Source organism: Mus caroli, chromosome 12 (assembly GCF_900094665.2).
Source record: "Mus caroli chromosome 12, CAROLI_EIJ_v1.1, whole genome shotgun sequence".
Classification (NCBI taxonomy): domain Eukaryota; kingdom Metazoa; phylum Chordata; class Mammalia; order Rodentia; family Muridae; genus Mus; species Mus caroli.
In genome coordinates, this window is record NC_034581.1 from 71467460 (window position 1) to 71492691 (window position 25232).

The 25232-nt window shown below is 46.5% G+C and overlaps 1 protein-coding gene across 10 annotated transcripts in view; it reads right to left on the reverse strand.

Annotated features, from left to right (window-relative positions):
• The window catches only part of Max (MYC associated factor X), a 41613-nt gene that overhangs the window by 10853 nt on the left and 5528 nt on the right, over positions 1-25232 (reverse strand). For 3 of the 10 annotated variants that reach the window (XM_029484321.1, XM_029484318.1, XM_029484319.1), the window contains 2 exons: positions 21910-22017; positions 8774-8897 (listed from right to left, as the gene is read on the reverse strand). In XM_029484321.1, the coding sequence (XP_029340181.1) occupies positions 8774-8897; positions 21910-22017 (232 nt within the window). Of the gene's footprint in view, positions 1-6482; positions 7561-7974; positions 8321-8773; positions 8898-21909; positions 22018-25232 lie in introns of those variants that run through there. The other 7 variants (XM_029484323.1, XM_029484322.1, XM_021178830.1 and 4 more) reach the window with 5 other exon arrangements.

Genomic DNA, 25232 nt, shown 5'->3' on the forward strand with positions numbered 1-25232 from the left:
ATTTGTTTGTTTGTTTGTTTTTCGAGACAGGGTTTCTCTGTATAGCCCTGGCTGTCCTGGAACTCACTTTGTAGACCAGGCTGGCCTCGAACTCAGAGAGCCACCTGACTCTGTCTCCCAAGTGCTGGGACTAAAGGTGTGCGCTACCACTGCCCGGCTCACGTATGAATCTTATCTCTACCCAGGAACTTGGGTGACTAAGACCTGCCATCTTACATTGAGTATCTGAGTGCTGGAACACTTCAAGGGCATTGTACATGTACACCTGTAGTCTCACAATGGTACTTGGTTCTTGTCCTTGTAGTGTGGCTTTGGAGACCAGGGCAGCAACTAGAGGTAAAGACTGCAGCAATCTAGGGGCCGGGTTTTATAACCTGCCTAAATCTCCAGTGGGTAGTACAGGGCAGCCCCAAGACTACACGCTGCTCAAACACCCGTGAGCTGAAATCACATGGGGACAATCCCATCAAAAGGAAGAGATGACTGCACATCCAGGCTTGTCCCCCTGTGCATTTTTAATGACTTTGTAGAGGACCATGACAGACTAGGTACTTGGCTAAGGTAAAGCAGCAAAACCTGACCAGCCTGAGACTTCTTGGGAGCTTCTAGGCTGAAAGGCCTGCTCACATCACATCTGCTCTTTGCATACAGGGAGGGAGTGGCCTGGACTCATTTCCTGTTCAGGAAATGTGGTCGTTGTTGGACTCAGAGTTCTTCCCTGGTCTCTCAGAGACCCTGTGGTAGGTGCTTGCTATGGACGTGACATTCTTTTTTTAGCTGGCTGACCCTGTTACAGCCTCTGCCTTAGATCTGACCCTACCATCTTGGAGCTATAAGGACACTAGGAGATAGGGAACAAGGACTGCACTCGCAAGCTGGGATGAGTGACCATATGGCAAGTGGCAACCCTGGGAGCATTCGGTTCCCTCCTGAACCATATTCTGCAAGGCCCTGTTCTTGGGTCCTCTGCAGGAAGCAACATATGGGGAGATGTGTACCTCTCACCACAGGCCAGTGCCATCAGGTTTGTTTTCTTTGGCAGAAAGCTTAATCCCTGGCCACTTTCGGCACTGGAATGGAAAATTCTGGTACAGCTTTCTTAATATTGGGCCCTTAATCCCGTGTTTGTTTTCCTCCAGTCTTTAGTTTGCTGGAAACAAATTAATAATAGAGACTGTTGGGTAGGTCAGCCCAGAGGGGCTGTAGGCATACAAGGGCCCCACCCTGCAATGAACATCAGAGGTAAACAGTCCTGACTGGGGCCTGGCACTCACAGCAAGCCTGCTGGGCAGCTGGCAGCATGGGTGGAAGGGATCTGATCAGCTGCTGTGAATGCAGGACTTCCTGCTCTGCACCCCTTTAAACCCACCCATCATACCGAGTATCTGCAGCAGACAGCAGAATGAGTGTCCTTGGGTTCAGCCAAAAGGCTTGTCTGCCTTGCCTCTCGCTCTACAGTGAGGAATCTCCATAATGAAATTACCATTTTCTTCCTGTAAGAAGCATGAGCCATTCTCCCTAGTTAAAATTTATAAAGATCAAAGAGTGCATTCTCTCCTTTGAAGCTCACTTAGAAGAAGTCTGAACTCCTGTGGGTTCTAATGCGCCATGGGGTTACCATGGCTGTTTAAAAGTTGCTTTTTAGAGGTTTGGAGGAAGCACTGTCTGGCTCATACTGGCTGAAATCAACAAATCCACCTACACTGGAAAAGTGTGAACAGGCAGTCAGGGGGCCCACAAGTCACGCCAGGTTATACTAATACAGCTATTTCCCCCCACATCTTAGGAAGTGGCAAGAAGTTTGCACACACAGAGACCACCGATAACTTCATCTTTCTTCACCTCAATCACCCTTCCCCACAACACCTCAGACCAGTTTTTCCATCCCATAAATACTTCTAAACTCTACCTCGGGGAAGGCTCCTCATCAGGCTGGGGGCCTAGTGGGTTAAACTCCTTGGCTTCTGTAAAACTCACTGCCTCATGAATTGGCATACTGGGTGGCAGGTAACATCCAGGGTGTTTCAGTACCCTCATAAAACAGGCTCATGCGAGATGGCTCAAAACAATGCCTTGCCCACACCCCAAGTCCCACGTGGAAGAAGCCCTGGGCAGGTACGAAAGGTTCTCAAGAAACACAAGCCACAGCCAGAGGAGGGACGGGGGAGGGCGCCAACAGGGTACACTGTTCCTTAAGACTGCTTCAAAGGCCTCCCTCCCTCCTTTAGAAAGCAAGGAAAACAGCTCCGCCCTTAGGCCCCCTTTCTGAAGTATCTATATACACCAAACTTCCACAGCATCAGTACAGGATGGAGATCACTCACTCCACATCTCATAGCACCCAGGCAGGAGGAGCTCAGAGCCAGGAACTTGGGTGACTAAGACCTGCCACCTTACATTGAGTATCTGAGTGCTGGAACACTTCAAGGGCATGGTACATGTACACCTGTAGTCTCACAATGGTACTTGGTTCTTGTCCTTGTAGTGTGGCTTTGGAGACCAGGGCAGCCACTAGAGGTAAAGACTGCAGCGAGCGAGAGAATTGAGACATGTAGGCTCAAGCCTCTGGCCTGTGGATGAGAATTCCTGGGAAGAAGCTGTGTCTGCCGAGAGTCATTAACTGACTAGAACTTGGGTGGTACGGAGTGGTTGAAAAGTTTCAGGTCCAGAGCCTGACTACAATTTATCTTGGGCTCACTTTAGAGCCCCTAGTCATTCCTTTCCTACTTCTGTTTTAGATGTAACACTCAATGAACAGGAAGCATTCCCTTGGAATGTGTAAGACTCCAGTCCCCACCAGTCTGATAGTATCCGAGGCCTTCATCAGTTCTCCCCATTGTGCTTTAACCTGCTTTTCTGATTTCCCCACCAATGTATTTTCAAGTGCCTTAATTTATGGCATTCTGTTCTGTTCTTACAAAAAAAGTTCATGAGACTCTCCACACTAGAACATTCCAAACTAGGAATTTGGGGTGATCTAAATCACGGTTTCTAGCCCACCACCACACCATTTACATTTGGCTCCGGAATAAACTCTATCCTCTTTGAGATGGGAGTTGTTTTTGCAGCAACAGGCCTCAGCTACACCAGCACAGGTCAGTCCCAGTGAAGAAGCGCCAGAGCCATGACACTGAACCACAAGGTGATGGTGGGGGAAGGAATCAATCACTGTAGTGCACTGCAGTCAAGCCACAGCATGGTAGTTAAAAACCATGTTTGCTCATGCAGGGCCTCACTGTGCAACACAGGCTGGCCTTGAAATAAAGACCTTTTTCGCTGTGTCTCCCAAGTGTTGGGGTAGTATAGGCAATGCACGACCATCCCAGAAACTTGTTGTTTTATCCTAAGGGGCTAACTAGTACGGTAACCCCGCCCCTAATCTCCACCTTGCAGCATAGAGGCTGGCAAACCTTGTTCCCACTTGGGTCTGCTCTTGGCCTAGAGAAACTGTTGAACAAAGAGTCTGGAGTTTTGTGTCCCTGGAGCTGAGAACAGGCTCGAAGAGGCCTGAGAAAGAACTGCTCCAACAGGATCATATGGTAACCTAACCAATGTGTCACGAGAGCAGGTTATCTGCAAGGGACATCTGAGAAAGGTAATGGGTAGTCTTGGAGTCTTGGAGCCCCATTGGAGCAGGTGCAATGAATGGCAGGGCAAGCCACTTCCACACTCCAAGCTAGCAGACCTCAGATGCACATTAGCAGATCAACCCAACTACACCTCACCTGCTCCAGCAACTTGCTTCTTAGGAGCCAAACCTGGGTGACCCAAGGACCACTTGTGAAACTAACTCCAGCTGCTGAGCCAGAGGTGCTATAGGTTAGAAAGGCTAGAGCCATGGAGTCCCTTGCACAAGCACTCCTGGGATCAGCCTGACCTACTGGGGCTTCTGTGCAATTTTCCCAGGTCTCCAATGGTGTCCAGAACAGTCACTACCCTAGTTTGCAGAGAAAGGCTGACTAATGCCTCTGTGGGAACTTCTTCAGTGTTAAAGAACCTGCTAGTCTGGACCTGGGACCCCTGCTCTTTGGTCACTGAGACCTGTTAGGGTAGAGCAGGTGTGAGAAGCATCCGGGAGACACAGAGGACAACTCTCACTTTGGGGCTTGTGTGGGACTTGCTAGCACTGCCTATCTTGCACCTGTCACTGGTCACATTACCTCATGTATACACACAGCCGCCTTATATAGCTATGGCCATTATGAACCTCATTCTAGAGATGAGGATGCTGAAGCTAAGGGAAATGACTTTATGAAAGATAAGCTATGAAATCCAGGCAGTCTGACTCCAGAGTCTAGGCATTAAAAAAACTCTCATTTTTGCAAACAGAATTCTGCTTGAGTCCTAGTTCACATCTCTAACTCTTGCCACCCCACTCAGTTTTGTTCCTTAAACCTGTCTCAGCTGACAGCTCTCGGGTGTGGTGGCACACACGTAAAATCCCAGCAAGAGGGAGACTGAGGCAGGAGGAATCTCAAATTCAATTTTGGCTACCTAGTGAGTTCCAAGCTAGCATGGCCTACATAGTAAGAGCATGTAACAAGACCAAACAAACCCTGACAGCTCTGTGAGCCTAGCAGATGTTTGATACTCTGCGAGGGGACTGGCATGTCAGAAAAGCACGCACAGAAGAGGAACCAGGCCATTTTTAAACACCCCATGCTTGGGGCAATTGCAAAAGTTGTCATCCCAAGCTCGCTGCTGCAAGGAAGCTGTGAGTTTCAACAGGTCCCTAAGGGAAGTTACCTGCTGCAGTGACCAAGCAAACAGGAAACCAAAAGGTAAGCTGGGCTCTGGGCAGGAGACCCACCGTAATAACAGAAACAAAGATCCACATCACTGGGCCACGCCACGTGTTCTAGATACTCATGCCAAAGGAGACCGAGCTGTGCCTTTTGCTTCCTTTGCTTGTCCTTTTCTGCAAAGCACCCTCTGCCCCAGTCCCTTCCTGCCCAGTCAATACTGCCCACGGCACCTTCAGTCCTCCACCACCTGTTGTATCAGGTAGTATAGATTTCCCTAGACAGCCCGGCTAGACACTGCACCTCTTTACATCCAACTAGTGTATGGATTCGACGGAAGCCTAAATTCAACCCTTGTCCCATACCCATCTTGGAGCCAGGGCCCTGTACCTAAGATGTCCCACCAGCCAACCCGCTGGGTGCCTAACTTTCCTCACTCACCAGCTCGCCAGCTGGCTCCACTGGCAGATCGTCCCTGACATCTGTTCTGACCAAGCCAGTGTGCAGTGCCCTAAGGATGCTGAGACGACATGCTGACACGCAAGTCTTATGCCCACGCCTCATCTCAGCCCGCCCTCTGCCTCGGCCAGGAGGGCCTTCAGGGACTCTGCTTCGTGCCCCACAGCTCGTGAGGTTGAGGAACTATCTGCTTCCTGGACAAACATGACCTACCTACCTACCAGTGTCCATTTAAGAAGACACTAAAGACGGACGTCAAGGGAATGAAACCCCAGCCCTCTCTGCCATAGAAAACAAAGAACTTACCTGACTTCATTTCTTCCCTTGGTCTATGAGAGCAGTACTTCCGGTCAGCCAGACTGGAAGACCAAATGTAGGTGGTTTCTGGCTGGAAATCCTTTCCATCAATGGTCAAAGCTTCAGGTTAGAGTTGGCTTCACAGTAGTTAACTTGATGCTGTTATAGACCTTTTTTGACTTCCAGTCTTTGGCAGCTCTTGTTTTCTCTTTATAACTGAATGTTCTAGAAACTGAAAAGCCCTGGCCAATAATACTACCAGCCAGCCACCTTTTACACTAGACACTCATTACTGGGAGAAGGAGCGTCTTAGCTCCGAGCCAGCCGTTCCTCTAGAGAGCACCTGGTTAGCAGGAACTGCTGCCACAGCTCCCTCAATGGCGCTTGCTTTCTGCCACTCACCTAACCACTCTTTTAGGCCGAGAGACACGGAAGAAACAGGTCTGCCTACAGCTGCTCTTGGCTCTGTAGGCTCCAGCAAGAGATCACTGCTTCTCTTTCAAGTTTCCAGAGGCCCAGTAGCTTCCGAAAGGATCTTCCCTCAACTACCTTGGCCATTGCAGGGTTAAGAAGACACCACTACCAGGAAGGATAAAATAAGTTTTTATTTATATTCTTATAGTAAAGGGGAAAGCCTTAACTTGCAGGACAATTCTTGGGCAGTATGTACAACATACTTTTTATTTCCATGGAATGGAATCAACACCGACTGAGACTACAAAGTATACACTAGAAATCAGCAAATGCCGGCAACAGAGTAGGAAAAAGACAAAGAAATGAAGCATCGAGACGAGAAACCCTTTACTGGGATCTGCTGGCCACAGCAGAGCCAGGACTGGATCACACAGTGGCGACAAGTTCCAGGACAGGAGGACGGGAGGCTGGACTGGGCTGTGGGTTTAGTACCAGGTAAGTCGCTCTTGGTATTTACATACAAAATAGTTGGCTCTATTTCTTAGAAACACACACAGAAAGAAATGAAGATTTGATCATTACTTTATGAATCTGTCGCTTTACAATATCGACATCATCAGAAATAGGGGGCATTTCATTCAGATTCAAATTTCAGTAGCAGGAAATAAATATCAAAACATCATCACTGGCCCTTAATACAAAACCTCAACCCCACCTAAAACTCCCTCCCAGCCCCACCCACATAGCCACCCCCACTCCTGAGAGCCGATCCTTTCACTGCCGCCGCCTCCTATACATACATACCAGCGTCCCGTGGCCTTCTGGAAGGCTGGGTCTTCAGGCTTAAACAGCCGAAGTGACCGACTGTGCCAAGGGTGCTGCAAATCTGTCCCCACTTTCCTTTCTACCACACAAGCTTCTTCAAGAATCCCGTCTTTCAACAGGAGAGACAGCTTTTCCAAAAAAATAATCCTTACAAAGGAGAGGGAGTGAGTTCTGATTACTCCAATCTGGTCTTCTTGTCAAAGCAGAACAGTTCAGAGATTCACAAAGTCCACCAAACAGAGGTGAGGGAGGACTGGGAGGAGAGCCTAGCAGAGCAGGCGTCCTCCAGGCACGTGCTCTGAGGGCTGGAGGAGCTGGTAGGGTGGGCAGGACACCGTGTACTCAAGAGGTCTGGCCGGCCGTCTGTCCTCCACAGAAAGAGCTGCCAAGTTGGGGTGTTTTGGTTTAAAATTTCTGGTGGGGACAGGAACCCCTGAAGGGAATACATTTAAAAATAGTGGACACAGGGAAGGGGTGAGAGCTGTTGTCCAAGAGCTTCTATGCAAAAATAACAATTAATAAAGAGAAAAGGAAAATAAAGAGTCTTCTCAATGGTTCTGAGGGTTCTAATGATGAACAGAAGGAGGACGTGACGAGAGAGTCGACAGTTTTATTGCTGGCCTGCCCCGCATGGCTTAGCTGGCCTCCATCCGGAGTTTCTTCCTGCTCTGGGGCTCTTCAGGCTCGGACTCTGAGCTGGAGTCTGAACCCCCATCGAAGGCAGAGATGGTGCCGCCCTTGGCGTTGGTGTAGAGGCTGTTGTCTGAGGAGGGATAGTTGGTCTGCAGTTGGGCACTTGATCTTGCCTTCTCCAGTGCACGGACTAAAAGGCAACCAAGGGAGCATGTTACCACCTTCTGGAGATCCGGAGCAACCAAGTCTCAGACTCAGGGTCCAGCCTGTTCTTCCTAAGGGTTTGCTTGCTGGACCCCAAGGCACAGGGTGGCTCAGAAGTCATTCCCTTCCGGTGGCTGTTCCACCTGCACACTTCCGTTCCCCCTTTTCCTTTCCCAGATGGGCTTGGGGGCCCAGCAGACATGGCCAGCCACAGCCATACCACCCTGAAGAGAAGGCTTGTGATGAGACACCGTCCTGCCATGGACCCAGCATAGAGACCAGAGCAAGAGTTCCCTGTTGGACTGAGCAATGCAATGACAGAGAAGAAGCTAGCCTAGCAAAGCTAGGCTCCATGAAGGTGTGAAGGCCCAATGATAGCAGGAAAGGATGACACAATAGATTGGGTCAAAGAAAACTTTTGGTTGGCTCTCATGAACAAAATCCACTTGGAATGACAAGCTGGACACTTGGAAGCAAGTCACCAATACACACAAAACACCTGGGCCTTTCAACAGACACCCCTACATGCAGGCTGCTTGGCCCATCATCCAACCCGCTGCCGCCGCCCACTACCCATCCCTTGGTTGAGCTCGGCCCGAGCCTGGAGGGTCACCCTTCATGTTATTTTATGTGAGATGTTCTAACCCAGGCGGTTACTTGCATTTCCTTTTACTTGCATCTTCCATGAGGGAGGAAGAGAAGTGAATTCCCCAGGAACAAAGAACTTGATCAGCTCTCGCTTTCCCCTGTGGTTGTAGGAAAAGGCGGGTGTGAGCATTGGAGAACAGCAGGGGCCTGGCCCATAGGCTGCCCTGATTGGACTACTATTGACAATGGGGAGGGCTCACTGTCCCTGAACTCCTGGAGAATCTGGTACTTACATGGCACATTCTACAGCAAGGACCTCACAGCTCTGTTCAGATACCTGACACCAGATGTGACCCTTACTGTAGGCAGAGAACCTGAGCCCCGAGAAAGGGAGAGGTCAGGCCAGAAAAGATACAAGCCTTTGGATGTCCAATCCCCTAGCTCCTCCATCTCCTCACTGGAGGCTCTAACACTCAACTTCAAGGCCTGCAGAGCCAGGCTGAGGTTGCTTCTGAGGCATAGTCCTCTAGCTTTGACGGAAGCCCAGGTGTGGAAGCCCCCGCCTGGCGGGGCACAGCAGGGCCAGTTGCCCCATGAGCTTGGTTGCTCACCTTGTTGCTCCAGAAGAGCATTCTGCCGCTTGAGGTCATCAATGTCTTGCTGGTGCGTATGGTTTTTCCTTCGCATATACTGGATATACTCTGTTGCTTTGTCTAGGATTTGGGCCCGGGATGCCTGATGCAATATGAGAAAAAACAAACACAGAACAAAATAAAGACCAAGTCTGCATAGCAGGAGAACCATGCCCTTCTCCGGCAACAGCATGAGGGAAAGAAAGGAAACAGGAGGGTGGCCATGATGGAAAAGGCTGAGTAAAAAAGTAAAGGCTAGCTATGGTCTTTATCCCAAAGTGTCAAGCAACTCACAGAACCTACATGGAGTCTCAGGAACTCTACCAGGAACCCAGGTCTCAGAGAGCCACACTCAATTATTTAAAACCACCAGCTAGTCTGTAGATGGCCTGGGCTTGGAGTCTGTATGACTCTTCAACTTGTACTCCTCTCAGCCCCTCTCTGGATTTTTTCTTATAGCTTTTATTTATTTGAAACAGGGTTTTAAGGCCAGGCAAGCAGGTCTCCCAAGTATTGGGATTACAGCCATGAGCTGTAATCTAAACCCTCTCTAAACCCTCTGGCTCTTTAAAGTCTTCAGCTTGCCAATGCCTGAGACAGGCTGGTCTTGAACTCACTATGTAGCTGAGTATGCCACTCCAGCTTTCAAGTGTCGGGATAACTACTCCCAGTTGTATATGGTGCTCTGGATTAAACCCAGGGATTTGTATATACTAGACACAGCTCAACTGCATCTGAAATAATGAAAGAAAAGCTCAGGCCACAAAGACTCTGCTAGGACAGGCTGTTCAGGATGACAAGATCAAGGGCTGGAGTAGACCTGGCTTGGAATGAAAGTGGGTACATTTTTTTCCATCATGGTCTTAAGACCTCATCAAACCCTTAGACTATTGGTAAGGAGGCTCAACTGGACAACACTGCTATTGTATTACCATTTTTGCCTCCTGTCTAAAGAGATTAGCATGAAAGCTGTAAGTACTTGATGTCAACACCGGAAGGACAAGTAATTGAGACATCCCAGGAAACAGCCACACCTCTACAATTATAGCAGGCATGTGGGCCTGGCTCACCAGGGGACCACGTTAATAAATAAGTCAACAAAGCAGCAACAGGTTATTGTTCACTATGCTCCTAGCATCCATCACACTTGTTGGAAGATTTCTAACAGGCTACATACCTGGCCAGAGTTAGAGGCAGGGCACCAACTCTACACATCAACTGCTACACATATACGCTCAAGGCAGGGCAGCAGAGTGGCCCTACATCTAGTGCTCCTTCCAGAGTCTGAACACTCAAAAGCTTTGCCCTCAAAAGGGTCATTATTGACAATTCTGCTTCTCAGCCTAGTGCTCCAAAACAACCAGAAAAAAGTGAGGGGAAGGCAAAGAACACACCAGTCTTCAAACTAGCAAATCTCCATTTACTCATACTAAAAAAATCCTAATGATCAACTTACAGACCTTAGGACAGATGGAGTGAGGTGTACAAGGCCTGAACTTCTACCAGTCTTTGGAAACATTACACTTTCCAGGCTTTCTTCTCATAGTGCCCTCAAAGTGATCTGCTCAAGAGATCATTCATATTCAATCATTTATCTGGTAAGATTTATATACAAGGCACAGTGTGGGGAAACAATATATTAGTCACAGCTTCTTTACCCATAAGCTTACTTACTGCCTAGTGAGAAGATAAGCATTATCTCGATGCAGACAAGCCACAGGCAATGCTGACAAGTGCACTGACTAACAGATTATAAATGTCACTCAACAGGCAGCTTCAGGGAGTGACAACCCACCGTGCGGTAGACAATGGCCTTAGTGCTGCACACTGCTGATGCCCCACATGAAGCAGTGAATTAACTGTGTTAGACCAAGGGCAGAGCAATACGAGGGCATGGGGCGCGGGGCGGGGGGAAGCTGGATGGGTTTTTTCAGCTGAGTGGTCACCCTGTGTAAGTGCAGTCAAAGAGCTTTTTTTTTTTTTTTTTTTTTTTTTTTTTTTTTGAATGTTTTTTTTTTTTGTTTTTTTCAAACCCTTGTGTCGAGGGCTGGCTGTCCTGAAAATCACTCTGTAGACCAGGCTGGCCTCAAACTCAGAAATCCGCCTGCCTCTGCCTCCTGAGTGCTGGGAGGCGTGCGCCACCACTGCCTGCCTGGCCAAAGAGCCTTCTGAAGGCAGAGTTGGCAAAAATGGGAAGGGAACGCATAATTAGTAGGGACTAATAAAAATATCTTGCCCCTTTGACAGAAATGTCAACGAAGCTGTTTAGCAGAGAATGGCAGGTGGCAAGGTGGGGGTTCAGAAGATGGAGTTGGTCTGGAGAGAAGGCTCAGTGGTTAGGAGCACTGACTGCATGCTCTTCCAGAGGTCCTGAGTTCAATTCCCAGCAACCACGGGGTGGCTCACAACCATCTGTAATGAGATCTGATGCCCTCTCCTGGTGTGTCTGAAGACAGTGACAGTGTGCTCACATGACAGAGTTGTATTCTCCATTCGTCCCATAGACATTCTTGCCCACAGCTGCTCCTTCCTGACTACAAGTCCTCTACCTTCTCCATCCCTGACAAATAAATCTCTGTGCACATTTATACCCCAGTCTCACTTACTGAGACCAGATCTACTCTGAAACTGTGATCTTCCTAATTCAGTCCAAGTGCTGGGATTAAAAATAAGTGTACAGTCTTTTTTTAAACTTGCCTATTTTAAAGGTATTTTCCTAACAGTTCCCAGAAGGCAGCCTTAGTACTTAACCAAGCATGTGCATCTGGGACAGGGGAGACAAGCAGACTCTGGAAACGAGAATGCTTGAGATGGCTGGTGCTGATGCTGCTGAACAGGCCTGTGCTCTCCCAGTCTCTCTTTCAGGTACTTACAACTGAAACCACAAAAGTACCCAGTACCCAGAGGTAAAGTGAGAGGCGAGCACAGCAAGCCAGAGAGTGACCATGGACCTCTAGGTGACAGCAGTTTCACTCACAGTAGTCTTCAGTGAAGACGGAATTATAAAGGCTCAGAGCAATGCTTTGGGAATAGGAGGTCCTCAAAGAATATGGGTCTGTTCTGTTTAATTTTTTAAAAAAATGTTGAGATGAGGTCTTACTACTGTGTAGCCCTGGCTGTCCTGGAATTCACTCTGTAGACCAGGCTGGCCTCCACTGCCTCTGCCTCCTGAGTGCTGGGATCAAAGGTGTGCACCACTGCAGCCAGCTGACTTTTAAACCCAGTGTTCAAAGCATCCCTAAGGCTAAACACAATACAGCCCTTCCTCCAGATCCTGCTAAAAGCAGAAGTGCTCTTGGTCACGTGGGCAGGCTGCCCCTGGCCAATCAACAATCCCCAAAAATGTTCAGGTTTACTTTATTTTATCCTTTTTAGTATACTCAAGAAGTTTAAAAAGTTAACACACACACACACACGATACAGGATGCCACAAAATATATTTCCATCCACTCCAGGGAAGAGAAACAAAAGATTAAAGTCAGAAAATGCCAGACTCTTCTGCAATCAATGCCCCTCATCCTTCAAACCACAAGACTACAGAAGCAGCCACAACCGTATGCATGTGGAGGGCCCGTCCCAAGCCTTATGAGTTCATAGCACTCGTACAATAAACATAAAGGTTCTGGGATTATGGCACGGACTATGGAATGGACCTGGGTTTTCAGTTTCTGTTTTCTGAAAAGGCTCTCAGTCAGCTGAGTCAACTGACAATGTTCACGTGAGTCCTGTGACCACATGAACCTGGTAAGTCAATGTGTCCGCAGATCAACCATTGCTTAGTAAGCACATGGGTGACTGTTTCTCCTGTTTGGTTTTTGATGTTTAGAATCCACTAATTCTGAGTAGACATGCCTCTTCTGAACAGGCGGGACAGAGTTGTGGGGCAGGACAAATTGTGGCTGCAGGGACTAAGAAGGTTAGCTATTCTATACATACACGGAGCAGCATGGAGAGTCAAGGTAGATGCGGGGCAGCCTTACCAGTTCTTCTTGCAAACCCGTGTTTACACACAGGACTAAGAAGGAACAGCAGCAGCTCACACAGAGTCTGGGGGCCAGGCACTCCACACCCTTCTGTGTGGGAAACGGACGCACAAACCTGTGTCTAACAGACATTAGTTACCGTGTAGGCAATAGTCAGAATCTGACCTAAGTCTCAGGACACTCTTATTTTAGGAACAAAGGCAGTTGTAGAACTAATTTTAAAGGTCAAGAGAACTTTTTCAGAGACAGAGTTACCATGGAGAGAAAAACCAAAGATGAGGACAGGCCTTGGGGAGAACCACTGATCTGCCTTCAAGGATAACCCCAGTGAAGGTGGTTTCCTCAAAGTAGAGTCAAGGCCCGATGGTGAGCCACTTCCACACAGGCACAGGCCTGGGCAGAAAAGCAATGGCTGAAGACCAGTCTTTTTGGTTAAAAAGTGAGACACAAAATCACACAAGCAGTAACAAGCACCACCAGCTTGTAATAGTAACAACATCAGAGAACAGTTTCCCACAGGTGAGAACTAAACAGGCTCCTACTAGAGAAGAAATGCTGGGTGAGACAGAACCTGAAGAGTCAACTCCCATAGCGCTGCTGGCTTCCCTGCCTCTTAAGAAACTCAGAAAGGGGGAAAAATACAAGGTAGAATGGAGAGGACTCCAGGTTTGACAGCAGGTGGCCCGAGGGAAGGTCAATCGTATCTAGAGCTACATGCCTTTCTCTAAAAACAGCAACCTATTCATGTGTCTTGGCAGAAATTTCACAAAAGGACTCAAAGGCTTCAAAAGAAGCTGATTCTCACTACAATCTCAAGGCTCATGTGATTCCCGAGGTTCATCAACACAGACATGTCAAGGCTAGTAAGTCCCCTTTAAGACAGTGATTCTCAGCAGCCTTCTGACAGGGCTAGTGAGGCGGCACAGTGGGTGGAACTCAGTAAGAGAACCAACTTCCAAACACTGTCTTCCTCCGGCTACCACCTGCCGCCCAACACAAGTTAGAGCAAAAGCCCTACATCTCTACTTCTCTATCTTATCACACTTTACCTGTTTTTATATAAAAAGCCAAATTGGTTTAGACAATAGAGGTAAGAGGCAAGGTAGAGCATAGTAGGCCTAGATCATTAACATCAGGAGCACCTCTGCCCTTCCCAGAGGGCCTAAAGCCCAGCAGCTATACTCATCCCTAGTCCCAGTCAGATGCACGCTGGCCATGACTGGCCATGACGGGCCATTACATTTGCTATAATGCCAATATTCGAAAGGCAGAGGAAGAATGGTGAGCTCAAGGCCAGGCTGGTTTACAAAGTAAGTCCCTGCCTTGAGGAACCTTAGGTGGGGGAGGGGGCAGGCAAATCTGGTGTACATTTCTGTTGAATAAGCTACTTTCTGGAAATGAAAATTTACAAATGTGCACAACAAATGTCAGTGCCCTCTAAGTAGTTCACTCTAAAATGGAACCCATCAGTGGGGGCAAGGGAGCAGCAGTCTGTGCCATTTCTTAAAGGCTTCATGCTTCCAGGCTCTTGACAGACCTGGCTGACTGTGGTGCGGCAGAGTCTGCAAAGATTCTTTTCAAACCTTAAGGGCTAACTATGCAGTTGGGACCCTTAGAGAAGGCGCAGCACTTCCCACCAAACAGCCCATGAAGAACAAGTACAGCACATAGTTTCCTCAAGAGGAAACAGATCTACAGAACAACATGCATTTACCTTCAAAGGTAATAAATAAAATTTTAAAGCAATTACTAGTTTCTTGTCTACTAAGTTAGTCTTCCTCTAAGGCCCAGTGATGTTGAAACTGAGAGACAGTCAAACTCTAGGTAAAGACTCCAGAAAGCACACAAGAGAGAATGACATGGAAGCCATCTTCCTGGAAGTATCTTTGCAGCACAGAGCACAGCCAGTGGCTAGCAGCCTTCACTTAGCACCTGAGAGGTGCTCTGTATTTGGGAATGGCCAGATACACCATGCCGGTCATCACGACTTTAGTTATAAATGTAAGATGTGTACAAACCCCAAACTGGTCGACAGAAGCAGCCCAATGGCTGAACATGAATGATTCATCTTTGGGGGAAACTAAGGCCTGTAAATGAAGCAAGCAATTAACACTTTACCCACAGCAATACGCCTAGACCAGAGCAGAGCAACAGGTGTCCGTGCTTCTTAGAGGTTATCAACTCTATGCATGAGGAGTGGGGATTCTCATGTAGCCCAGGATAGCCTCAAACACATCCAACTGAGGCTTACCCTGGTACACACCACCATACCATGCTGGGGAAGGAACCCAGAATGTCGGGCATGTTAGGCAAGCTCTCCACCTATGGAGTACCATCTACAGTCTCTGGGTTAAAATTTTTAAAAATGGGTTATAGTGGAGAAAAATGAGACAAGTCTGACATTTACTTTAAGGTGGCAACCATTTCAGTCACATTAAACTGAAGGGCAACATTGGGAGTGAAGTTTACTACACTACTCAGTGTGATCCCACATTAGCCACAGAGCTCACACACAATCAGTCTGAACTGCAGTGACCACAAGTGTGTGTGTGTGATATTTTTAATACTTAGTAAAATAAATAAATAGGGGCCAGGCATGGTGGGACACCCCTGTAATTCCAGCGCTGTGGAGACTGGAGGCAGGAGGATCAGGAGTTCAAGTCTAATCTCAGCTACACAGCATAGTTTGAGGACAGCTTGACTGAGACCCTGTCTTAAAAACAAAACAAAACAAAACAAACAACACAACCACCCCAGCCCCCACCCTTCTCTCTAAAAGAGAAAAAGGGCAGTGCAAACAAAAAATGGTATTAAATAATTCTGAATACAGAAATTGTATATTTTAGTCCATTGCTTTAAATTTTTAAATTTTATTTTTAACAATTAAAATATAGTGACATTGTCCCCCACTCTCAACCTCTCTCTTGCCTGCCCTTCACCCTCACATTCATGGCCTCTCATCTCCAGTTGGAGTACAAGGACTGCAGACCTGTGTTACTGTTTATAGTTGTACATGGCTCCTGGATCCAGCTCAGCACCTCAAGCTCACACTGCTGCTTTACCCACTGGGCCTGTTCCAGACCGCACTGCTTAGGTTTTAGTAGTATCTTCTATAAAGGTTAACTGTACTTAGATATATTTGTGGTTCATATTAAATGTTTACCAGACAGTGACTATCAAAGAATCTTAGGACAAATGGAAGCTGTAGCTGTGCTAGAGAAAGACAGAGACCTGTTTTGTTTTGTTTTTCTTCCCATTTTTCTAAAGTTTTTGCAATTTTGTCCAAATACAAAAAAGAAAGAGTGATGTTAAAGGGAAGATCTGGGTCCGACTCTACCTTTCTCAATCTCAGGAAGCGAGAACGGTGCTAAGTCTCCTGGTCCTCCCCAGGGTGAGCCCGCCCCTGGCTCTGAGGAGTGGGGGTGCTCCTCAAGCAGCATTACCTTTAGTTATAGAATTACGCTTAGGAACAGATCCCAGCTGACTGGGAAAGCTAACCAGGGCCAGGCCTGGTAACCGCTCCAGATAGGAGAACCCATGGAGCCACTGGAACAAGAGCATCTTAAGGACCAGAGAGGACTGGAGGCTGGCAAAGGCAGAATGCAAGTAGGAGATAATGCTTTGACAAGCCCTAGAGTCAGACATTATCTGCATCTTGAGGCTAGAGTCTGACCTTGAGGAGGACCTCAGAGAAGCCGGCATTTCTGGACAAATAGACTAAGTGGACATACTCTTCCATGATGCAAGGGTTATTAAGAAGAGAAAAGCAGGCAAGCAATGCTGAATCCTTACCACTGGTCATGAGAAGACCTTGGAGGTACGACACAGAAACAGTTCATAAGGAATTAACAGAAGCCGATACTCTAATAGATGAGGTGAAATGAACAGGGCTATGGTTTATATTCAATTCAAAGACAATCTGCCAACAGCCCAGATGATGTATGCAGTGTGGCTAGGATGAGCTGTTTAGCTTTAGGGCATCTACACTAAAGAGGCATCTCTTAGATCCTAGAACCACAACAGAGCTCCACCACGGGGCCTGAGAAACAGGGTCCCTGACTTGAGGGTCCTATTGGTGGCACAGCACAGACAACAATCCTCAAAAGTACACCTTCAATTGAAATACTACAAGAGAAAACCAAAAACTTCAAGAGAAAACAATACCTTAACACAACAGAGTATGAAGATCCACTCCCCACCCCAGGACTGATGACAAATCTGAATGACCACTGACTGGAATGAACCACTTTCTAGGGCTGAGTGGAGAGATGTGAAGTCAGAAAGAATCCAGACTCTAAGTGACCCTCAGCTCAGCTTTCTGGGGTGCCCTGAATAAACCACTTTAGACGAGTATTTTCATAGTAACTTACATACTGCTAAGATTAACGGAGCTATCTCAAGAAAGCTCCCAGGAAATGACAAGACTTAAATACTTAAGCTACATTTTCTTTGTTGTTGTAATTTCAAACATATATATAATGAATTTTGATCTTATTTCCCACATTACCGTCCCCACCCTTTCCACTGAACCCCTCTTCCTCAGTATGTCAACCTCTACTTTCACATCTTTTTATTTTTTCCTTTTTGTGAACCCTACTGTATTAAGTATGGTTGCTAGCATGGGCAGAGGGGGACTTGGTATCCTTGAGATAGGCCACTGCTAGCCTAGGCAGGCTTCAGACCTGTGGCACTCTGCTTGCCTCAGTCTTTTGAGTGATGCATGCCTGCCCAACTATACAGGCTGGATTACAATACCCCCAGACTGCTTATCATCCAATACTGTAGAAATAAGGAACTCAGCTGTCCCGGTTCTAAGTCCTGTTCTGCTATAGACTGGGTCATGACCTTGAACAGGCCCCTCATTTCTGATAAGAGGAACAACAACAGTGATTGCCCAACAATAGTCAGCACCTCAAAAAAAAAAGAGCTGTCTTTGAGACAGGACTTCACACAGCCCAGGCTGGCCTACCTCACGGTTGCTGACACTCAACTTTTGGTCCTCCTGCCTCTATCTCCTAAGTACTGGGACTACAGGTGTTCAGTGCCACTCCTAGATCACTGGTCTTTTCTGTTTGTCTTTCTTTTTAAAGAAATTCACGAGGGGTCAGTCTCTTGGAACTGGAGCTATAGAAGGCTGTGAATCACCATGTGGATGATGGGAATTGAACCCTGTAAGAACAGCACCCCAAGTTTATAGTTAACCTCCCACAAACTCCCAAGTGCTAGGTTACAGGAGTTAGAGAAGACAGGCATTCTTTATGATGCTTATTTTATCATACAAATACAAGAAGCAAGAAATAAATGGAGTTTGTGTCTTATTTTCAAGTTTTCTTTCTTGCCAGACGTGCATAGTGACACATGTCATGTCATTCCAATATTTAGAAGGCTGAGGCAGAAAAATCACTTTAAGTTCTATGTCAACGAACACTACCTAGGCCTCAGCAGGAGACCCTCTCTCAAAAGTAAATAAACAAATAACATGTTTCTCCTTGTGAGATAGTGGCTCAGGACTGCAGGCTAAGCACTTGAGGCTTAAGCACAATTATGAATTCTAATCATGCTATACAAAACTCTACATTAAATTTTTAAAAGACCATTTTTTCTTCCCAGGTTAGGATCCAATTGAATCCATATGAATTTTTCCTTCTGTATTTTAGGAAAAAGAAAAAAGCAAAGACAGAGGCATCTTAGTGATTTCAAGGCCAGCCTGATTTATATAGTAAGGTCCCAGGACAGCCATGGCTACATATTGAGACCCTGTCTCAAAAATAAATAAGAACAAAGTAAAATGTAATATAATGTTCAAGATGAAACTCATTTCTTTCATTATTTAAAGACACGCACACACAAAGCCACGCTTGGTGGCCATGCCTTTAGTCCCAGCACTTAGGAAGCAGAAGCAAGCAGATCTCATCTTGAGTTTGAAGCCAGCCTGGCTTATATAGTGAGTTTCATGAAAGCCAGGACTACATAATAAGACCCTGTCTCAAAAACCAGAACTCCCCAACACCAGAAGAACAAAACAAAAACAAAACACACACACACACACATACATGGAACAGAAACAACCAAAAAAACAAACAAAACAAAAAAAAGGCTTCACTTTTTCAAGTGAATATATGGAAGCCTAAAACAGGAAGATTACTATGAATTCAAGTCAGCTTGAGAGCCACGGAATGAAACTTTATCTCAAGAAACCAAACCTGGTGGTGGTGGGGATTGGGGGGGGGCGGGGGGGGGNGGGGAAAGAGAAAAGAAACCAAACCTAACAAATAAACAAAAATCTTAAAAAAGGCTTGGACACATATCACATAATTGCAATGTTAACTGTAGAGTCCCCTGGCACATAAGGGTGCTGACATCAAAGGAGACTCAGATCAAAGGCCTTCCTTCAACAATCTGAGCTGAGCTCTCCAAAACTCACACGGACATTCACTTCATGACCACTGACATGTCACAACCTTAACCATTGCAATTCAAATCAAGAATGAGTCAATTTCCTTTGGTTCCAATACGACATTTTAAGAAGATTGCGACATTTGGTGAGAAGTCAGTCTGAGAGACCGAAAGGTTGCAGACCTGAAGCCTCCCTGCACCTGTGAGCCTACTGGCAGATGGAAGGAAGAATAATGAGAAGTCCTGCCCTTCACACATGCAGAGGACTCTTTATGACTTACAAAGTTAAGAGCAAGCAGGACAGGAAGGCCTCTGAAGTAAGAATGGCAGCTTGACACTGGCAGGTTAAGGCTCCGTTGACTGTCTNANTAAATCTGGTNCNTGNTNCCNAATTAAAAAAAAAAAAAAAAAAAAAAAAAAAAGACNAAACCAAATCNTANCACTNAAGAAGTGGAGGCAGAAGATNAGGANTTCAAGGTCAGTCTTAACTATGCTGTAGGTTCCAGGAAAGCCAGAGATACAAGAAACCCCATCTCAACAAACATACAAACACAAGAAATTACAACACAGGGCCTGGTATCCTCCTCTCACCCACTCCTTATCCATTCTGGCCTGTTTAAGATTCCTCAACTGGCCTTCCTCCTGCCTTGAATGCCCAGAGGCAGACAAACAGTTCTTCACAACCATGAAATCTGCGCAAAGGCCATCTTGCCAATGGGATCTGTCTGTTCCACCAATCGTCCCCCTTAATCTCCTCCATAGCACGTGCACATGCACATGCAAGCATACCGAGTCCTGGCGATTCAGGAACTTAATATGTAGTCCAGACTAGCCTGAAACTAAAAAGATTCACTTGCCTTCCAATTGCTATGATTAAAGCTATCTGTTATCACCATGCCTAGCCAGAATTCCTTATTTTAGTGATTATTTAATTTCTATTATTTCCTTGCTAAAATAAAACATCCATTCTTGTTAAGAACAGTGGTTGGTGTGTGTAGACCCTGCATGGATGTTTGCTGAATGGAGTAGGTGAAAGGACCACGGATGACAAACTACTCATCCCATCTGTAAGCTAGCAAAGTCAAATTTCAACTTCCTCAAAGAAACACGGCAAGAGGACCTAGTATCGTAAACCTGTAAGGCATTAAGGAAGAATGTAACAGCAAGGGAAGAGGCCAAGGAAGGAAGCTCTGCAGCTGAGGCTTGTGAGCTACACTTTCAGTGGTTTCACTCTTCAGAACTCCTCGGGTGAGCCTGCCTGCCTGGCTTACCCCAGGAGTTCATGTGGCATGGGAAGTGGGCGTGTCACAGCCCTCCCTCTGAGAAGCACATCTCAGCCCGTCTCATTCCATGAGCGGTTTAGATGAAGGCAGCTCTAGCCCAGAAGCTCACTAAGTGATGCTGATACTGTAGCATACGGAATAAGCACCAAGTGTCCACAGGTCAGGTATGCATCAGAGATAAATCTCTTGCACAGAGGGTGCGTCTCTCAGTCATAAAGATTTCCTGTGGTGCTTTCAGGAATGCTGTTATTCCGGTAAGTACCTTGGTTCAAGGCCATTAAATCAAGTATATACCAAGTGGGCTTAACCTACAGCAAAATTCTGGCTTTGTAATACGGCATTCACATGGCCTATTTGTGTTTTCCTGTAAGCTTAGACTTACTCCATACTTCAACCACACAGAAGGCCACATTATAGACAAAATAGAAGACATAGCTTTTCAACTTTTTATAAACATGAAAAACTTAATCTTGGATAACAGAGCAAATTCAGGACACTTAGCAGAGAACCAGAGCATACCTAGAGTATACCTAGAGTAAACACTGTTTTTAATGCTAACAGGCAAGATGGGCTGAATCCCAAATTCAGGCCAGTCTGACTATACAGTGAGGCTCTTTCAAACAAGCTGACCAAGGGGCTACAAAAAGCAGCCTGTTGCTACACTGTGTCAAGGGTGGAAATAACTGTGCAAACAAATGTTTTTTTCTTTATTCTAAGGAGTGACCCTAACCCATAGGCTTTTGCTCCAAGCTTTCAGTTTTTGAAGCTAGAACAGCTGGCTCCTACCTCTCCAGGGAAAATACAAGTTTCAAGGCCGCTAGGAAGGATGAGGGTGGCTGGCTTATTCTCTCATATGAACATGTCTCGCTTTTTTGGTCCACAGCTTACAATGCTCTTTACATATGTTGGGAAGAGTATGTGTCAGAACTGAAAATCACTGGTGCCCAGGCAGGTTCACAGACCTGCTTCAAAGTGTTCATTTACACTAAGTATGTACTAATGCTGGACTGCACAAGAGAAATTCCCACAGAGGTTTAGGGTGTTGCTGGCCTGGGAGAATCTTTAGTGATCCCAAACTAATTATGGACCATGTTACATAGTACAGGATATAGTTATAGTAATGTCATGAGTGACTAATTTATTTGCCTAGCATGTACAAGGCCCTGGGTTCAATGCCCAGTACTACCAAATAAAAAAGTAATGGACTACAGTCTCTCCAACTCTGAAAGGGATGTCCTGCCAAGAGCTGTTAGAGCTGACATTGCTTTTGCTAAAGATAATTAAGAATGTGTGGGGATCTTCCAAAGAATCAAAAATAAATAAATAAATAATAAAAAGAAAAGAAAAGAAAAAAGAGAGAGACCATGCCACTTGACTGTGTTTCTTTACAGAAGGGATGTTCTAGTTCGTTCCAAGCTGCTGATGGGCCAACTGGCTTTGTCAATAAACTCACCTTCTCTCCTTGGAGTGATGGGACTGAGTCCCGCAAACTGTGAAAGCTGTCTTTGATGTGGTCCCTACGTTTTCGTTCCAGTGCATTATGGTGAGCCCGCTTGTCAGCCTAGGAGAGTGAAGAAAGAGCATGTCAGGAGTGCACTTCTTTACAGGTGGATGCGGCCAAGCCTGGAAGTGTGTGCAGTCAGCGCTGTCCCTGGCAAGTGGACTGGGAAAATTTGTAGTGAGGTGGGTAGTTAGGAAGGAGTCTCCAGAATTAGGCTCTGTTAAAGGGGAGAAAGGGTGAGCAAGGCTTGCAACAGGAACAACATCCAAAGTAGCACGATGACTCCAGCTCATGCACAAGGAAAATCAAAGTTATTCAGGGACAAAGAGTGACTCTCCAGTGAGTGTCCCCAACCTACACGATGGAGCAGCTGCCAGTCTGTGGTTGGAATGTTACTAAGGGAAGCTCCAGCGGGCACTTCATAAGCTATGGTTACCTCTACCGTGAGACTTGGGGAATTCTGTCCACAGGAAACCCACTATCCTGAGGCCCTCCTGATAGGTCACTAGTATATCCTCTTATCAAGTCATACAAGAGAGCCCCAACCCTCTAGAAAACACAGCTGCACCTGAGGTCATTATGGCAGAGCTGACAGACTGCCAATTACATTCAGTTTCCTCTCACACAGACTGAGCCAGAAAGGCAGTTCTTGGGCAGCAGACCTTCTGACACCTACATGCTCTTGGTAAAGTCCCTCAGGCCCCTGCAGCAGGGCAGGCCCATTTGGCAGTTTTCTAAATCCCCTAACCTAACCAGCCTTTAACCTTTCCTGCTTGGAATTATAAGCACTCAGCTAGCTGTTGGGCCAGGACTGCCAACCAATCAGGAAAGGAAAGAGAGCAGGGCACCGTGCTAAGGCGCTTCATCTCCCTCTGAACAGAACACAAGGACCTATTTCAGCAAAAACTTCACCACACCTACACTTCAGGCATTATAGACACACACACTCTGAGTATTTACCCTGACTAGAGCAGGCTGGGCTACGCTAGCCTAAAGAACCTATCTACACATTAGAGTGACCTGGCCACTAAGCCCAGAGCGCCAGGAATTTTGAAAATGCAGCAACAAGAGAAAACCAGGTTAAATGCTGCTTCCAAAGAATCCTTGTATTAGAAAAGATGGTCAGACAGAATCAGACAAGAGCCATGAGAAGAAAAGGACCTGAAATTCTTCTCCTACCAAATTCTAAAGTCTGTGACTCACTGAGGTCGGCACTTTTCTCCTGATCCCTAGGTGCCTACCTACAGTTGTTAATCGTCTACAAATCCCCATTACAGCCACTGTCCTGAAGGACTTGTAAAGTTAACCCTTCTTAAACCTCAGTTCACTGTTAAGCAAAATATTTTCTCAACTAGTTATATGGAAAATAGAAAAGGAATCTGAAAGGACAATTAAGCTTGAAAAACCAGGTACCTGAGGTTAGAGGATATTATACATCACTGGGCAAGATAACTACAGCCACCCTCCAGCGGCAGTGTGAGACAGCTTATACCTGAGGAGCCCAAGAGACCTAGGACCAGCATTTGGCATGGACTAGACCTCTGGTGTTTACTCTAATTTCCAAGATGGTCTATTTACATGCAAATCAACTGGTCTTCAGCAGCAGTCCAAGATACTCCTGTCTACTAAATCACCCTGACTCCTGGCCCTCCTCCCAGCTTAAGAGCTGTGCACGGAAGCAGTGACCCCAGTTACCCACAATCCCTTCTGTTAATACAAATAAAATCCTAATTGTCTGTTTTCTTTTTGGGAGAACCCTAAAAATCCCAAGCAGTTAGAGCTAAGTTGGTCTTGGTTTCCTGTGGGCCTGTGCTGCAAGCAAGGAGCTAAGTTTAACCAAACAACAAAATCATCCCACAAGATGCACCACCCCCTCCCGTTTGCTGAGCACTGAAAGGACTCAGATGGACAACAAGTCGTTTGGTTGGAAGACTGTAGTGAACTTGGCTGTAGACCATGAGCAGAAATCTCGGCTTCTCATCTGGGGAGCCAGCCAAGTTAGAAGTTGGCTCGGCTAGGAAAGGCGGCAGGCCACTGCCTGGTAGAAAGCCTGGGCTGGGGACTGTTGTTCTCCAAGCAGTGGATGGAATTTCTGTGGTGGTTCCAGACCCAATTTAACTAGCAGAACGGGGGAGTCTTAGAGCAAGCACTCCTGCCATGTCTACCCTCGGCTGTTCTGCCTAAACAGAGACAGCCACAAGGATGGACTTGTTTTCCCCTCCCCTGGCCTCATTTGCAAGCACACGTGAAAAACATGCCCAACTCACATGCCTAATTCCAGGCAACTCTGAATTAAGTGACATTTCCAGTGCTTACAGAGCATAGGAAAACTTGACACACCTTCACACAAGGCGGAGAGTTCTCTCTGCAAAGTATTTCTGTGCTGAAGATGAAGCAGATACCCCCTAGCTTTGTGTGATGGGCCAATGGGAAGGCTATTATACTGTCTTGTTAGCCATCTTCTCTTGCTGACAGCTCTTTCCCAAAAGGTCAAGCTTTCAGAACTGAGGAAAGAAAAACCAGGTAAAGACCCTCTGCCTAAGGTGCTGGAGATCCTCCCAGGAGCTTTTTAAAGCAGCACAGCAACCAACAGCAACAGCGGAACAAAGCAACTCAGATGAGTGTACACTCTCTTGCCTATACCGAGAAGTGTCTGGTCATGCTGACACTGGGACCGGTGGTACCCTTGTGGAATAGATCACAGAGGCCTTTTTGGGCTATGTCACAGGTTCCCAAATGACTCCCCTATACATCCTCAGGAGTAGATGCTGGACACTGCTTGCTCTGTAACACAGGATCTGCAGTAGACTAAAGACAAGTACTAGGGGCTTTGTGATACCAGAGTGGTCCACAGCTGCTCACAGGAACTACAGTACCAAATTGCTTCCAGCTTTGATGTCTAGGCCAAGGCTTTTCCTCAGTCTCAGTTGTAGTTCCACCAAACTTTTCCACGCTGGCAGACAGCAGAAAACCCGTCACCTATAATTTGTCCACCTCTCACACTAACAAGCATGTGTATCTTAGTGCAGCTCAATGTTGAAAGCAAGCTTAGTCGCTAAACTGACAGGACACGGAAGCTAAGGAGAGCCGTTCAGAATTGAGGCACTCTCTCAACAGTTATTTCCTTTCAACTTATTGCACAGAGAATGCATCTTCATTCACTCATCTCACCAATCAGCAACCCAATTTCCTGCACGGCCTAGCATGGAGAAAGAAACACCTTACTGTAAAGGATGTACAAGATTTTTCCAGAATGCCATTTCTTGCAAGCTGCC